Below are 16035 nucleotides of genomic sequence, written 5' to 3'. Positions count from 1 at the left end.
GTTTTAGAAGACATGCATGTGTGATTATTTGTTTGTTTGTATTTAACATTTTAATAATTGATTTTGTGCTCTTCTGCATGTCGCTGACAATTGCGATTTAATCAACCAAATTCTCAGTAAGAGAACATTCTGTGACTGGGATTACAACCCTATTTTATCAATGTCTGTCTTTTTATCAAAGGAAAACAGAAATTAAAAAATTACCTGTGAAACTTGCTCGTGAGCTGAAATACATCTGAATTTGTGTGTGTTTGACTTCAGCACCCACTAAGGGTGGGAAAAGGCTTGGAAGAGAACAACCAGGAGTTTTGGAAACCTCTTGCTGCGCTTTTTGTCACTTTTCTGAGCTGACGTGATATCAGAATTTGGCATTTTAATCCTGTTAATAAAATTTAGGTTATTCATAGAGTCCAAGGCCAGAAGGGACCATTATGTTCATATAGTTTGGCCTCCTGTATGACAAAGGCCACAGAACTTCCCTGAATTAATTTGTAGAACATGTCTTTTAGAAAACCATCCACATTTTTAAGTAGTTTTTATAACATAATAAGCAAAATGGACTTTGTAGACTGATCTGAGTACTATGTGGCATTACACTTTGAAAAGATATTTAAGCTTTTATAGCAGGGGTGGCCAAACTTACTGATCCTCCGAGCCACATACAGTAATCTTCAGAAGTTTGAGAGCTGAGTGCGCTTGCTTGGGGCTTCTGCCCCACGGCAGGGTAGTGGGACTCATGGCTTCAGCCCTGTGAGAGGCGCCTGCCAGTGCTCGGGGCTTCAGCAAGAGCGGGGCTGAAAGCCCCGAGCCCTGGCAGGTGCCTCCCACAGGCTGAAACCCCTGGATTCCCTCCCCACTGGGCAGAAGCCCCTAGCCCCACCAACCTACCGCATGGCGGAAGCCCCAAGCTCCCCCCATTCCAGTCTGGTAGGTGGAGAATGGGAAGGTGCAGGGGGCTCTGCAAGCCACACTTCAACTGCAAAAGAGCCTCATGTAGCTCGCAAGCTGCAGTTTGGCCACCCCTGTTTTATAGGCTAATGTGAATCCAGCAAATGTTTAAGGCTTATTATTTTGCATTTACACTGAAAAAAAATGCAGTTGGAAAAATTTTTCCAACTAAGACAGGAAGCGTGAATTTCTTTTTTTCAGTCATATCATGAGCCATTCTGGAAGTTTGTTATAATTTTCCAGTAGAAATCCTATTGAACTTTTTGGATAGCTGTATTCCTAGAGCCACAGAATGAGGCGTATCTCTGAAAAGCAAACTAACTTCTGTTGTTCTTGTTTCTGTAGGTAAAAATGGAGACCTCCTTCCTACTACAGAAGAGGCAGAGGAACTGGAACGGGCTCTGCAGGCTGTAACTTCTCTTGAGTGCCTGAGTACCATTGGAGTACTTACACAGACAGACGGTGTGCCAGTTCAGGAGCTATCAGATAGAGGGATAGGGGTGTTCACCACAGGTGCTGGAGCTCCAGGAATGCAGTCCTTGAGCAGAGAGGTTAACACGGACCTGGGGGAGCTGTTGAATGGGCGTATAGTACATGATAATTTCTCCAGTCTGGAGCTGGATGAGAACTTGCTCCGTTCTGCTACCTTGTCTAACCCACCTACGCCCCTGGCAGGGCAGATCCAGGGGCAATTCTCTGCCCCAGCCAACGTTGGCCTTACTTCTGCCACTCTGATAAGCCAGAGTGGACTTGGGGAGAGAGCCTTCCCAGGACAGTTTCATGGACTTCATGATGGCAGCCATGCCTCCCAGAGGCCACACTCTGCCCAGCTGCTGAGCAAGGCAGATGACCTAATCACCTCACGACAGCAATACAGCAGTGACCATTCGCACTCCTCACCCCACGGAAGCCATTACGATAGTGAGCATGTGCCGTCTCCCTACAGCGACCATATCACATCCCCCCATGCCACATCCTATTCTGGTGATAACTTGGCAGCTACCTTCTCAGCAGAGATGCCCATTATGGCACAGCACTTGCTCCCACCGCAGCTGGAGGTGCCACTTAGTGGGGTGGCGAACCCCAGAACTCACTGGGGAAATCTCCCTGTCAATCTTGGTGACCCCTCTCCGTTTAGCAACCTTCTTGGTGCCGATGGACACCTTCTTTCCACCTCCCTGTCCACACCACCTACCACCTCGCACTCAGAGACCACACAGCCTGCCTTCGCCACTGTGACCCCCAACAGCTCCAGTGTGCTTCCGGGGTTACCACGGACCAGTTTTAGTGGCATGGGTCCTGCCTCTGCTGAACTAATGGCCTCCACTTCCCCCAAACAGCAACTCCCTCAGTTCAGCGCAGCCTTTGGCCATCAGCTGAGCTCACACAGTGGCATTCCTAAGGACCTGCAGCCTAGCCACAGCTCCATAGCTCCTCCCACAGGCTTCACAGTAACAGGTGCCACAGCTACTAGTACCAATAATGCATCTGCTCCCTTCACCACCTCTAACTGAGCTGATCTGTCTGTATATTTGCAGGCAGATGGGGACCCTGTGTTTTCTATCTTCTTTTTCCTCTTTATTGTCCTCCCCTCCCTTTGAGGAGGATTTTTTGTTTTTGTTTTTTTTTTTTAAAAAAAAAAAGAGGGGGTTAAAAATAAACCTCCTGCTTCCGTGCAGACCAGGGTGGCCCCTTAGTGAACCTCGCTCTAGTGTTCACATGTGCTAGTTATGCACTGGTGCTCGTTTATTACTGGCAGGTTCACCGTACCCCACGAATTTCCTTAAGGATACAGCACAGTTACTGGATGTAATTGACCTTAGCAGTAAGACCTAGAAATGGGACGATACCTCAAATTACCAATGCACGTTACTGTTTCCTAGGGTTCAGATCAGTGCTTTCCATCCCATTAGCATGTCATGTAGGAAGTTTTTATAGCGGGGGAAAGTCTCTTGGTTTTAAAAAAATTAAAAAGGTAGCATCTGGGCATGGAAAGTTGGCTCCACACTCGGGTTTGGTAATGGTGCACCGAAGCACTCAAGACCATGGTTCAATTATTCATCTGACAACTCCTTAAAAATAGTCTTTTGACCTCCTCTGTGGGCGTGTGTGTGTTTGGGAGAGCAGCAGTTCCTTGTCTGCTGCTGAGACAATAGTAGCTGTGTCCCCTTCCGAAATTGGTCAGTGTTCTTACTGAATGTTGATTTATTTTCTTTATTTTACGTTCATTGAGCAGAGAGGGGATTGACTGACTAGGGCAAATAGGTTTTACCTGTTTGCAGGGCACTGAGCGGTCTTGCTGTTTCAAAGGTTAACCCAGGGAGAAAAGACAAGAAAATGGAAAGACTGGAATAAATAATGGTCTAGTCAAGACTCTTGCAGAAATTCCCACCAGTGCTGAATTACTGTGGCATTGTAGTGTTGATGGTTTGCCTTTTCAAATGTGGCTGTGTCCAGAACTCTGCACAGCAGGAGTTTCCTAGCTGAAACTGGAAGAATTCTATTGGTATGTATCCATATGCTACCCATTTGAACAAATCTACGTCAGGCCCCTTTGGTAAATTTAAAATAACGGAATTTCTCAAACTATCTGTTGCTGCTGAGACTCTGTCTATAATAGTAGTGATTTTGTACCAGGAGCCATACCGTTTTTGAGACACTTGTGAGACTGATGCTCTGTATATGAAGCTGAATGTATTGGGAATTGGCGGGTACATATTTGTGGTTACCACTAACCAAAACCAAACTTACTGAAGCAAAATAGGGAAATTCCTTCTCTCCACAACACCTTGTTGCTTTTATTGCCTGTTTTCTGAAAATGGTTATAAGTCTCCTTGGTCATAATGTCAGCTCCTTATAAAGGCAGTGGATTCCTCTTATATCTGTTTCTTCCCTAAAGAATAACAACAAAATCACAAGGAGTTTGCGTGAATCATTTAATCTCCCTCTTCTCCCTTCCCTCCTCCCCCCTAAAAAAAAAAGAGGGGGGGGGGAAGTGCTTGAGAAAACTGTGACTTTATAAGGCTCTAGCTAGACACTATGTGAAAGTAATTCCTACCTGATGGCTATAAAAAGTCTCCACTGTTTGGTTTGCTTCTAAGATGCATATGAGAGAAGATGAAAAAGCAAAGCAAATCTTTCTCTCCGCATGTTGAAGGCAGTTTCATTATAAGAGGGTTAATAATTTCTTCGAGCAAGGGATTATTCAACTGAGTTCAGTTATTCCCTAGTATGTGGAGAGTAATGTATCTTCCCTCAATTTATGTTTTCTGTTTATGTGAGTGATAATGGGGCCCAAACCTCTGTTCCCAGATTTCCTGAGGGTAAGGATTGAGATGTGGATCCAAACTTCCCGGGTGCAGCCCATCTTGGGTTTATATCCCACTAGTTATAGCCATTCCCTTCTTTTCAAAAGCTTTGTCCTTTTTTTAATTATAAAGGAATGAGCCCTATGGGTACATCCCTTGCTGAAATTGCAAGCATATGTGCGTGGAGGGGGAAACATTTATTTTCAGGTTTTTGATATTGAGAAATCCTTATTCCCATACTTCGTAAAACAGGGCTTAATATTATAATAAATCCCAGTGTTCTTGAGTGGTCTAGGTTTGTCTGTAACTGATTTAAATGTTTTCAAATCATGTCATAAATTGAAATGAAGCTTAACAAAACCCCACTATATTGTCCCGCTGATTGAGGAATGCCCACTGATAATTGTGAAATGAGGAAAAGCTGATAGGACATTTGTTTTTTTTATTCTGTCCTCTTCCCTCTCCCCATGCTTTTGAGGAGACAAATGTTTGATTTGCATTATTTTCCATTGTGTTAATATACCTTCGTTAGTATATTGAGATGATTGATTGAAAAAGAAGGGTGAATCTAGTTTGCCAAATGGGTAAATGATCAATTGTTAAATCTGCCAGTATTAAATGTCATGTGACAGGATGTTCTACTGATTAGTTTAAGGATTTTGATTTATGGAATATTTCTCGTGCTCATCAAAATGTGTAATGGAACAGCAGCCTGTTCTCTTCTTCCCACCCGTTCATCACTTCCCCTTACCTACCAGTAGAGAAAACACTTGGGCCCAGTTTCTGTTCTCAGTTACATCCGTGTAAATCATGGAGTAATTCTTTTAGCCAGATGAGTTACTATGGATTTACCCCCATTTAACTCGGAATAGAATCTGGCTCTTAATCTGATCATTTATTTAGGCTGGGATTTTCCAAGATGCCCAAGAGCATGTAGGTGCATAATTCCCATTTGAAATCAGATTCCCAGACTCTGGAAGTCTCACCCTTTAGATCTCAGCTTTATGGATCTGTGGGGGATTTTTCCTAAACATTGTCCGCATAACATTTTTCATGAGCAGATTGAGTTTGCAAAAAAGCTGCACTACTTTAAAAAGTTTGTTCCATTTGACATGTGTTAGAAAAGGAATCCCTATCTATTTTCCAGTACGGAGCTTTGAAATGGTCAAGATTGTTGCCAGTTGCAGCTTCACTGCATCTAATTGAAGTGTAACTTCATTAAATTAGTTATATCCTAGTAAGGAAGCAGTTCTGATTTTAGGTCCTAAATCTGCAATGAGCACCACGCAGATGGATCCCTATACCCACACAAAGCCCACTGACTTCACCAGGAGTCTGCCTGCATAGCGTTCAGTGCAGGATCAGCACCATAGTGTTGTGGGATGAGTAGTGGACCCAAGAACACAGGTTTATGCAGCCAGACACTTCACTTCTCTTCCACCAGGAAATACGTTTGCTCCATGTGGGATTTGTCTTGGTTCTTAGGGCTGCCATTGATATGGTTCTCATTCATGCTGTCTTGAACAGGTTGCATCTCCTATAATACAGCAATTAGCAGTAATTACCCTTTCACCAAAGAGTCAGTGTAGCGATTCCAATCCATTTGTTGAAATGATCAGTATCTGTTGTGCCACTAATACATGAAATGAATAGAATAAACCTACTTTAGTAACTAAAAATTATGTTCTTTATATAAATGTGGGGTTTTAAAGAATTAGAAGGCATTTGACAGAGAAGTTTAGAAGCAATAATGTCCTTTTGGGTAGTAATGTAATGTCAGGTGATCTTAGCACAGAGGCATAAGAATTGGTGGAGATTACACTCTTGACAAAGATTAACTTTGCTTGGACAGTTTATGGAGGCCAGTGAGGGACAGCATGATGCTGACCTGGTTTATAAAGCAGTTACGCTTAATGTATATATTCCATACTGTGAGAATTTCCCTTGACCATTCAGTTTATTAGTCAAATTTAGAACTGGCGTAAGTGGACTCCGCTCCCATTGGCTATTTAATGGGAAAGAGGGGGTGAAATTAAAGTCTGGTCCAGTGGCTCTACTAGTTGCTATATTATGAGAAGCACCTTTGAATATCATCCACCTTTCCTTTGGTCAAGACATTGGTTTGTTTCTTTGCCTCTGTTGATTGCCTTATGCATTTGCACATCTTAACAAAGAACATCTGTTCAAAAATAACTTACTGCAGTTCTGCTTACCCTACTGAGTGCCAGACTATGCCGTAGAAGGACTTTCCAGTTTCATGTCATAGGTTAATGAAACAAAGGACTGTTTTCTTAAGCAATTTCAGGTTCTCATTTGATAAGCATTTCTAGGTTCCCTCCTTGAGAAGCTTGTAGTCTGCCAGCCAACATTGGAGATGAGAGTGCAAGTGAAAGAGAAATATTTTTGCTGTCAAGAATGTGTTTGTTCTTCAGTGGGAGGGGGCATTGGAAGCTAACTTTTTAAAAAAAATAGTAGCTTCATTGAAAGCTATATTACTGGCTTCATGAATTGCTTTCTTTGGAGATCATGATCCTAATATTTAGACATTGAGAGGTCAGATTCTCGGCTGGTGTAAATAAACATGGCTGTATCAGCTTCATTGAAGCTGTGCTAATTTACCAGAGCTAAGGCTCTGGCTGCAAGAGTCTAACCAGGAACACAGAACAGAATTGAGTTTGTTAAAGCTTTCTCTGACCGCTGACTTACCCAGCTGGAAAACTAAGTTCGCCAAGGAAGAGGAAAATTAGTCCTTTGAGAGTATGCCTTCACTTCAGAATTAGCCCAGGCATCCTAGTCTGGGCACCTGTGCTAGTGTAGACTGGGTGTGAGCAGCCACGCTGCACTCCCCTGCATGTGTCGCTAGAACGGCTGGGGACATAGCAGGTGGTGCTGCAGTAAGCTGAGCTGCTCTGATTCTTTCCCAGGGAATTGTGGGAGAGCTTGTCTGTCGTTGTGAGCACACAGCAGATGGGGTAAGGGGAACGTGGGAGGGTTCTGGAGAACTGATAGGCTCTAACCCACATCCCCAGCTGTGCATGAAGGTTTTTGTGTGTGCCCAGGAGGGGAGTTGGGGCAACACCTGAATAAGAACACTGGCTAACTCTGTAGTGAAGACATACACTGAGATGGGTGGGTGTGTCTTTAACCTAATTTTCCTCTTCAGCAGTTGCTTTTATCAACGGGCTGGTTTCTCTTCTTGCCAGCGAAGGAGCCTTTAACGCAGCCCCCAGGCAAACTGAAGTAGCCCAGATCAGATGTGGATCCAGAATTCCAAGCCCCATCTTGGTGGCAGCGTATTTAACTGAAAGAATAGATTCAAGCTGCTGTGCCTGCAGAGCCTCCTCATAAGGCCCTTTAACTTAGGCTGAGAGCGGACGAGTGTTCTGGGCTGCGCCGCTTGCCTCCTTAAATTTCATCCCCTCTTTCCCACTCTCTTCACCATCTTTTTTCACTCTTCTCTGCCACCACCCCGACACTAAAATTGCCAATCATTTAAAATCCTGTATGATTGATAATGAGCAAATATTCTGATTGTTTAAAAAAAGGATTTGGAGAGGTTCCTGTGAGTCATAATAGAAGTTTAGAAGCCAGAGCTACAGTGCAATAGGATATTGTGTAAGAATTCACAGAATATGGAGTAAAATGAAAATACCATGTGATCTCACAGGGCATTAGCAGTAAGGTGTGAGCTAGCTGCTGAAAATATCACTGTGGTCGTCACTGAGAGAGAGCTCTGTATGCTCAGGAGTATTACAGGGAATCTTTTTCTTCCCATAAATTCCTTTTGTTTTAAAGGTAGTTGCCAGTAGAAAATTACCTGGAAAAACTGGTGGAATTAGCCTGATTTTAAAAAACAGTTGATAAAATACCCTCAAGAAGAACCCCACTAAAGTACGATGATTATGATAATGGGAAAACAAAATTCAGATTCATTAGGATTTAACTCAGGTCTTTCAGAATTGGTTCATGAAGGACTTTGGCTCTATCAAGAGGTAAAAAACACTCTTAAAATATAATGTTTGTGTGAACTAACAGAGGTTGGGGTAGAAAAAGTTACCCATTGACAGAAGAAAGCAAACTGCAACCACATATCAAAAGGCAATTCCGTGATCACTGGTGGCTGGGTCTATATGGGGAAAATGACTGGATTCTCAGGAGTGTTTCCTAAGCAAGTCTATAACATCTGTAACTCTGTTGGCTGTGTCATGATTCAGTTATTTCTCTTATTTCCCCCTCCCCCACACCTTATTGCGGTTTTTCATGCTCTAGTTTTCCAATTCTTATGGAACAAGGATATGTAGTGGAAGCATGAAAGAAGGAAACAGACTTTGAATTGAAGTTTGGAGGTGGCATTTGGAAGTTTTCCTTTTTTTTCCTAGGTATCCTGAAGTCTTGAGTTGGCACAATTTTTTTTTTTTTTTTTTTGGTCTTCCCTAGCTCATACAATTCAATTTGAAAACAAATAGGATAAAAAACCAGGCTTTTGATTTTTTTAAGCCTGTATATACTCAGTGTAGAAAAGTGCATTCTTCATTTCCCCCGCCTCTCCCTGGTCCCCAAAACACACACACGACCACACACACACAGATTGTATGTGTATGAATTGGATACAGATGTTGAACTTGGTCTAGTAAAACTAACGTGTTTCCCACCTTCAGTCCCCACTGAAGTAAACTCTGGATAGGTAATGCTCCCAAATCTCTCCTGGAAAACTTTAACTGTGATGCAGATGGCTCTAATGCAGCTGACTGCTACACCATTGCTTATACTTTGGAGTAGACTGATTTACCCTGAAATGACTCTCTAACCTACGTCTTAAAAAGTACAATTTGGTTCCAGTGGAAATAGATCCATTCTGAAGTGATGGACAGTTTGGTTCTCATACAAAGTATCTACATCTATTTAGAAGGGGTTGAACCAGTTTCTCTGAACAGTGATTATTTTCACTGTACAATTTTGGGTATGTCTCAGGGATTCCTTGTGGAAATAAGGGCAGTTAACATAAAAAGTAAATAGTTTTAAAAGTAAATAATAATTTAAGGTAGAGCTTCATCTAAATGAGAGCGCAAGAAAGAGAAATCTTGTTCAGTTTTGTAGTCCACGGTGTCCGGCTTAGGGACTTCTTCTCTTCTCGGGGTGCTCATCTCAAATTCAACATACAGAATCTTTTTCCATCACGCTCAGCTTTAAACTTTTATTTAAAGATACCCTTCCCCGATGAGCTTTCAGAATACTTATTGTAGATTTTAAGAGAAAAGGTATATTAATTTATGCTATTAACATCACCTCATAAATTATAAGTTTTATACTAAAGCTGTATTGAGTGTAATGAATTATGTTGCATATGTGTTTTTAATAGCTATAAAATTATATACAAGCTTTTTTGGAAAAACAAAAACTAGTAAAGCACCTTTTTACACTGGATCTTTGCCGTGTCAAGGTGTACAGCTATTCTTTGCTACCTTGCAGATATATACAAATAAAATGGTATCCTGTATCAACAAAACATAGATCTCTTGTTAACCCGTATAGTACTGCTCCTATAACTCTCTTTTTTGTTTTGTTTTTGGTTTTTTTTCTTTTTGTTTTTTTTGTTACATTCTGCAATAATTTATCTGTGGTTTGTAATGGTTAGATGTTTAGTTACAGGGTAAATAGATCAAATTAAAAATCCAACTACTGTAGCTGGAAGTTGTGAACCAAGTTTGTAAGAACTTTTTTTTTTTTTTTTTGTTAAATGTATTTGTTTCCAGTTATGCAAGTTGGAATTTGACAAGACAGAACATTAAATCTCGGAATCCACAGTGTCTTATTGAGGAACTTTCCCCCCTCCTTTCCTTACAGAGGAATTCCCACTGTGACTTATAAATAGAATTAGACTGGTTGTGTGCATGTATGTATTATATACACACACAAAAATATGCATTTTGGGGGGGGTTGTGTGTGTGATATGAATGTGTATACTGTACGTAGGTCATAGTTTTTGTAAAGAGAAAAGTAGTTGAGAGGTGATGGAATGTACTTGTAGAAATGTGATTATTTAGTAGGGGGTTACTCTGTCCTCATTATTGTAAAGATAACCAAACTCTCTCTGCTACATAGTCTTCTGTTATAAGGCTAACTCTGATATCATGTTGATTTTATTCTTTTTAATTGAATTGCATTGAGCCCTGTTAAAATGTCATGAAAATCCCAGGCTCCCAAAACAGCCTTAAAAAGTGTGTGTGTGTGGGGGGGGGGTGAGTTTTATTCTTAAAAAGAATTTGAAATGAGAAGATTTATATTTAGGGTGGTGAGATGTAGGAATTAATGTCCATTTTCAAGTTAATACCAGAATCTCTCATACTCTGACTTAGAATATGTTGTCAATGAGTCATCCTTGCGTTTTCAGGTTAAAAAGTATTGACATGGGTGATATTTTTTTTTTAAACTGGTCTCCATTCTCTTTAAAGGGTTTCATTTTTAAAGTTATCTGATTTGTTTCCTTAAAGGGGTCTATGTAACTTACAAATTTATACAAAACAAAAGCCTGAGAGTTTCATTTGTGCTGTGAATTCTAAACTGAATTATGGGCATTTAAATTTATTCATAATTTGAGAGGGAGATGATCTATCTGTATGGGAGTTCTTACCTGAGAGACCTAGAAAACCCAAAACATTCCTACTTATTCTCCTTCTCATCCTGATATTCATCATTACACCATCCAGGCTGGAGAGAATAAAATCCTAAATGATGCATGCTCTGTTGCTGATAGTTTGAATCATGAAAATTCTGAAACTTTAAAAATCTGTTTATTAGAACAGAGCTTCCAATATTACAGATATTTCTAATTTGTTTTTGGCAACTTTTTTCCTTAAAAAATAGTTGCAAATCCAGACCTTTTTTATGCTGTTGAACTAGGGTTTTTTTTTCATCCCCAGCCTTTCAAATATGTTTATATGTTTTTTTAAATGATATTTCTTGTACATATGCCTACAAGTGAAGGGCAGGGAGGTGGAAGTTGTCTGAGGCCTTTTCCTCCCATTAGTTGAGCATAATGGGAGTTACCAGCATAAACAATTTTATGCATTTATGGGGAAGAATAGAGCCCTCTTGTGTATACCTGTATAGAGAGATGTATATGAGATCTGGGTAGCACTTTGCTGAACGTGGAATTGCCCTTATGATGTACAGTACATACATATGAATGCAGCAGATCTAAATCTATATATAAAATACATGAAATGTACATACAATCTCATACACACAAAATGTGGTGTGTGTGTGTGTGAGAGAGAGATGCAGATATGTATAATATCCACAAAATGCGTGTTTAACAATTAAGCAACTGTGACAAATGAAGTTGTTATAGTTCCAGTGAGGAATTTGGATGGCATAAATTGCTATGACTTCAGTGTTGTAACTATTGATCTTGTTACCTGAACCCTCAAAATGGAATTTCCTGGTACAATTTTGCTTATGTTTTACTATATTAATGTTTTGTGAGGCCTCTTCCAATACCCACCTCTTATGCTGCTCTACACCATTACCTTCATCCTAACTAATCTCCTATCCCAGCATTTCAAAATCTAACTTCCATCAGCAGTCCGCTTTAGAGCCTGATCCAGCTCTCATTGTACTCAATAGAAAGATTTTGATTGACTGCAGGGACAGCTGAATCTGGCCCTGTGCGCGCACACATTGCTCTCCTGATTTCAGTGTGACTGTGGTCATTTTGTTTTGCAGTGTGAACTGAAATACTTTTTGAAAATGATATTCAAAGCTGTTCAGTGTCCCAGAATGTTGAGTCAGATGCATGTTGAGTTAAAAATTCAGAGTTGTACAACAAAATAGTGAAAAATCAAGGCTTCCTTTTACTTTCCTGACAAAAGGAGAGTTCCATGTTCTGAATCCACAGATGCTTAAAGCAATGCTGAGAATGCAGCTTTGTGCTCTGTTCTAGGTATTGGTGATTTCATCAAATGTCTCGAGAAACGCAGATCTCTAAATTCAACCTTAAAAAGACTTTAAAAAATAAATCAGAGTTACCCTTCAGGATATTTGAATTAAAATCTTCTGTCTGCTCTTGTATTAAATGATTTGGCTTTTTCAAAGTTTTTTGTATTTCTTGTTTTAAAACGGGTATTTTAGTTCACCTTTTTAAGCGAAATCTGGATTCAATAACCTTTTAACAGAAAGTGACAGTTAAAACTCTGCTCCTGGCTAACTAGTACTTTAGTTTTTCCAATTCTGTTTTCAAGTCTTATTGCTTTCAATATTTTTAATATTTATGTTGTCACCATTCAGCTATGGAATTTTGTCTTCCAGGCAGTTCTGTAGGAAAATGTAACCTTATGGTAATGTTCCCTCTGTGCTGTCACATGAAGACTTCTGTAATATATATGTTGGGTCGTGTGTATGGGTATATCTGTGTGCTGAGTGTGTGTGTGTGTATATTTATATACACACACATATTACACACAGTATTTCAATTTACATAAACGTGGAGAACACATTCATAGGTTCCTGATATATACTCATGCATATGTGTATTAAACATGTATATAGAGTGTAGATATACTGCATATACACATGTGTATATGTGTGAATTTTGGTTGGCAATTTTTTACTTTTAGCAAAATGCTGTCCCTTATGGAATAATTTCACTGAAACTGCATTTATATAAGATGAACGGAAAATAATCATCAAAATTTTATTTGAAAAGGAGACTCTCTTAATTATCCAAAGCCATTTGAATAGTCTTTTAACTAGAAGGAGGTTGTTATAAAAAACTGCCGTTCATCATAAAGGCATCAGAAAGAAATTAAGACACTAATTTCTATGTTTTTTGTTCTTTTTGTTTTTTCTGAAGCTGAGGCATATGGTAATCAGGGTTTTTTCCTTTCTGTTCAACTAAACTGCTAAAGACTCACATTTTCCTTAAAATGTTCCTCCTCCAGACTTTCTCTACACAAATATTTTTGCATTGTTTGCCTCATACATTCAATAATATTGATTTCACTAAGGAGGCTTTAATATTCTCCCACCTTTGCAGGAAAAATGTCAATTCATTATTATATCCAGTGTTGTAGCCATATTGGTCCCAAGATATTAGAGAGACAAGATAGGTGAGGTAATATCCTTTATTGGATCAACTTCTGTTGGTGAGAGAAACAACTTTTGAGTTTATGCAGATCTCTTCTTCAGATCTAGGACACTTACTCGGAGTGTCACAGTGTATCCGATGAAGTGAGCTGTAGCTCACGAAAGCTTATGCTCAAATAAATTTGTTTAGTCTCTAAGGTGCCACAAGTACTCCTTTTCTTTTTACAGCTGAATATAAGGTGGAACAGATTGTGAGGCATAAGTAGTTACATATTTCAAGGGACCATTCAAGGTGAAGTGGCCTATTTAAACCCCTCCGGTCATGGGGGGAAGGAGCGGGAGGTTAGTGATTTATATATTGTTGTAATGAGCCACAAATCTAATGCTCTGTTCAGTCCATGATTTTTATTGTCTAGCAAAGTTATGTATTTAAGCTCCCAGGCTCGTCATTTGAAGGTGTTGTACAGGTTTAATTGGAGGATGAAGACTGAGAGATCAGATATAGAGTGAGTGCTTTGTGAAAAGTGTTCGCCCACAAGTGATACGGTGTTTTTGTCTTTTATCAGTTTTGTGTGTGAGTTCATTCAAGAGCGGAGTGATTGTCTTGTTTCATTTAATGCCCCAATAACATCTATGTAGGTGAAATGAGACAATCACTATGCTCTTGGATGAACTCACACAGAAAAATAAAGACAAAAACATTGTGTTACCTGTGGGTGAACACTTTTCACAAAGTGATCACTGCATATCTGACCTCTCAGTACTCATCCTCAAACGAAACCTGCACAAGATGAGCCTGGGAGTTTAAATTCATAACTGTGCTAGATACTAAAAATCATGGACTGAATAGAGACATTGGAGTTATGGCATTTATGGATTTACAATAACCTACAATCAATAAACACTGCCCCGCAGCTTTCTCCCTCTCCATGATTGGAGAGGTGTTAACAGGCGACTTCACCTTGAATGGTCCCTTAGAATATGTGTTATCTACTTATGCTAAACAACCTGTTCCACCTTTTATTTAGCTGTGATACTCTGAGTAAATTTCCCAGACCTGAAGAAGAACTGTATGTAAGCTCAAAAGCTTGTCCTCTCTCACCAACAGAAGTTGGTCACCTCACCCACCTTGTCAGTTCATTATTATTCTGTTACTCTTTTCATTCCATGTAGAGGGTGAATTTCTCATAAAGATGCCTGGAGTCAAGCTTTTAACTTATTGAATATGAAAGGCCTTCAGCAGGAAGGAATTATGTTTTTCAAAGAATTTCTGCAGCTGTTCACCATCATGTAATTTCCCCCCCCCCCCCCCCCCCCCCCATCTCCAAACAGTATGTCTGTGTACAGGTAGGGGAGAAATGAAGGACACAAGTAAAATATTGTTTGTTTGGACAATTATCAGTAAATATCTTTATCTAGATTTACTGGAAAAGAAGACAGCAAATGAACAATACGAAATGTTGAAATGCTTCTGACTGTCCTAAAGAAGTTGGTGTTTGTGTCATTTTAAAAGGTCGCTTGATTGCAGCTTGATATCAGAAACAGCCTTGTGACAAAGAGCCTCATAGCAATTGTTTGGTCACTAAAGTTTAAAATGTAAACAAGTTGCAGTGGGAAGGCAAAGATGAGGCAGTGCATTTTGAAGCCAGTGAATCACAGCTTGTAAACATAACTGATTTTGAAATAACTGCATGGTAGCAAGGACTAGCAGTCTCTACACCCCTCTGATTGTTCACGCCCCCAACACACAAATGTGTTTAACATGCCATACATTGGGGGGGGGGGGGGAAATAACCTACAAATAAATACATTAACTGCTTAAAGGGAACATACAAACTTGCACTGCTGTATCCTCTATCGTATTAGCTAGAAGACTAGCTAATATGCAAAAAAAGCCCAGTCCAGTTTGCTTCTGCAGATACATTGCTTTTAAAGAATGTGGTGGATGGGGATGCTTGAGAAGAATAGTCATTTCACATACAGTCCCCAGCATCAATAGAAACTTACACTAATGCTTTTAAGTGCTGGAGCACTTGAGGACGGCATTCCAGGGGTGGGTAGCCACGTTGGTGTTTGTACTTTCCCTTTAAATAGGAAGAGTTAGCTCACATGTTCCTCATTCTTCTCAATGAATGTACTGTATTACCATTTAAAAAAAAATCAATGAAATGATAATAGATTGGTCTCCTTTTGTTATCTGGTCCTTGTTTAATTTGTTTAAGGGTTTTTGTATACAAAAGTTTACATTTTTATGTATATTTTTCTTGTGTAAAAACTGATGTAATATGTGTATAAAACACTGTATGTATTATCTGTATATAGTGTGACAAAATGATTTTCTTTCTTTCTTTTGGATGTATTAATAAATCTTGCTGTGAAGTAGCCTTGTTTACTATAGCAAAATCCCCTCCCAAGGTATTACTGGTGAATTCATGGAGACTATTCGTACTATTTTATTTTGCAGAATACAAGGTGTATGAATATTGCCCAGGCCATAAAAATCGTAAGTATAGATCAGTTTCCTATAGATGAATGACTGTATTTCTATGTATCCTGTGTAGGTACAGATCTATTGATTCTGCTCTCACTAGTTTTATGCTGATTTGTAATTCCATTGGCTTCAGTGAAGTTACTCTGAGTTCAAAAATGAGAACTGGGACTTTAGGATTTACTCCAGATTCCAGTTTCAGGATTG

At 39.7% G+C, this 16035-nt stretch overlaps 1 protein-coding gene across 2 annotated transcripts in view; it reads left to right on the top strand.

The window, feature by feature from the left end:
* Positions 1-15722, top strand: part of INO80D (INO80 complex subunit D) — a 58558-nt gene extending 42836 nt beyond the window's left edge. For both annotated transcript variants that reach the window (XM_007071839.4, XM_037912219.2), the window contains exon 11: positions 1294-15722. In XM_007071839.4, the coding sequence (XP_007071901.2) occupies positions 1294-2462 (1169 nt within the window). In that variant the 3' untranslated portion in view covers positions 2463-15722. The remainder of the gene's footprint in view (positions 1-1293) is intronic.
* Positions 15723-16035: the final 313 nt, after the last annotated feature.

This window comes from Chelonia mydas, chromosome 11 (assembly GCF_015237465.2).
Source record: "Chelonia mydas isolate rCheMyd1 chromosome 11, rCheMyd1.pri.v2, whole genome shotgun sequence".
Classification (NCBI taxonomy): Eukaryota; Metazoa; Chordata; order Testudines; family Cheloniidae; genus Chelonia; species Chelonia mydas.
The sequence above is the reverse complement of the archived record's forward strand: the minus strand, read 5'-3'. Positions and strand labels throughout refer to the sequence as shown.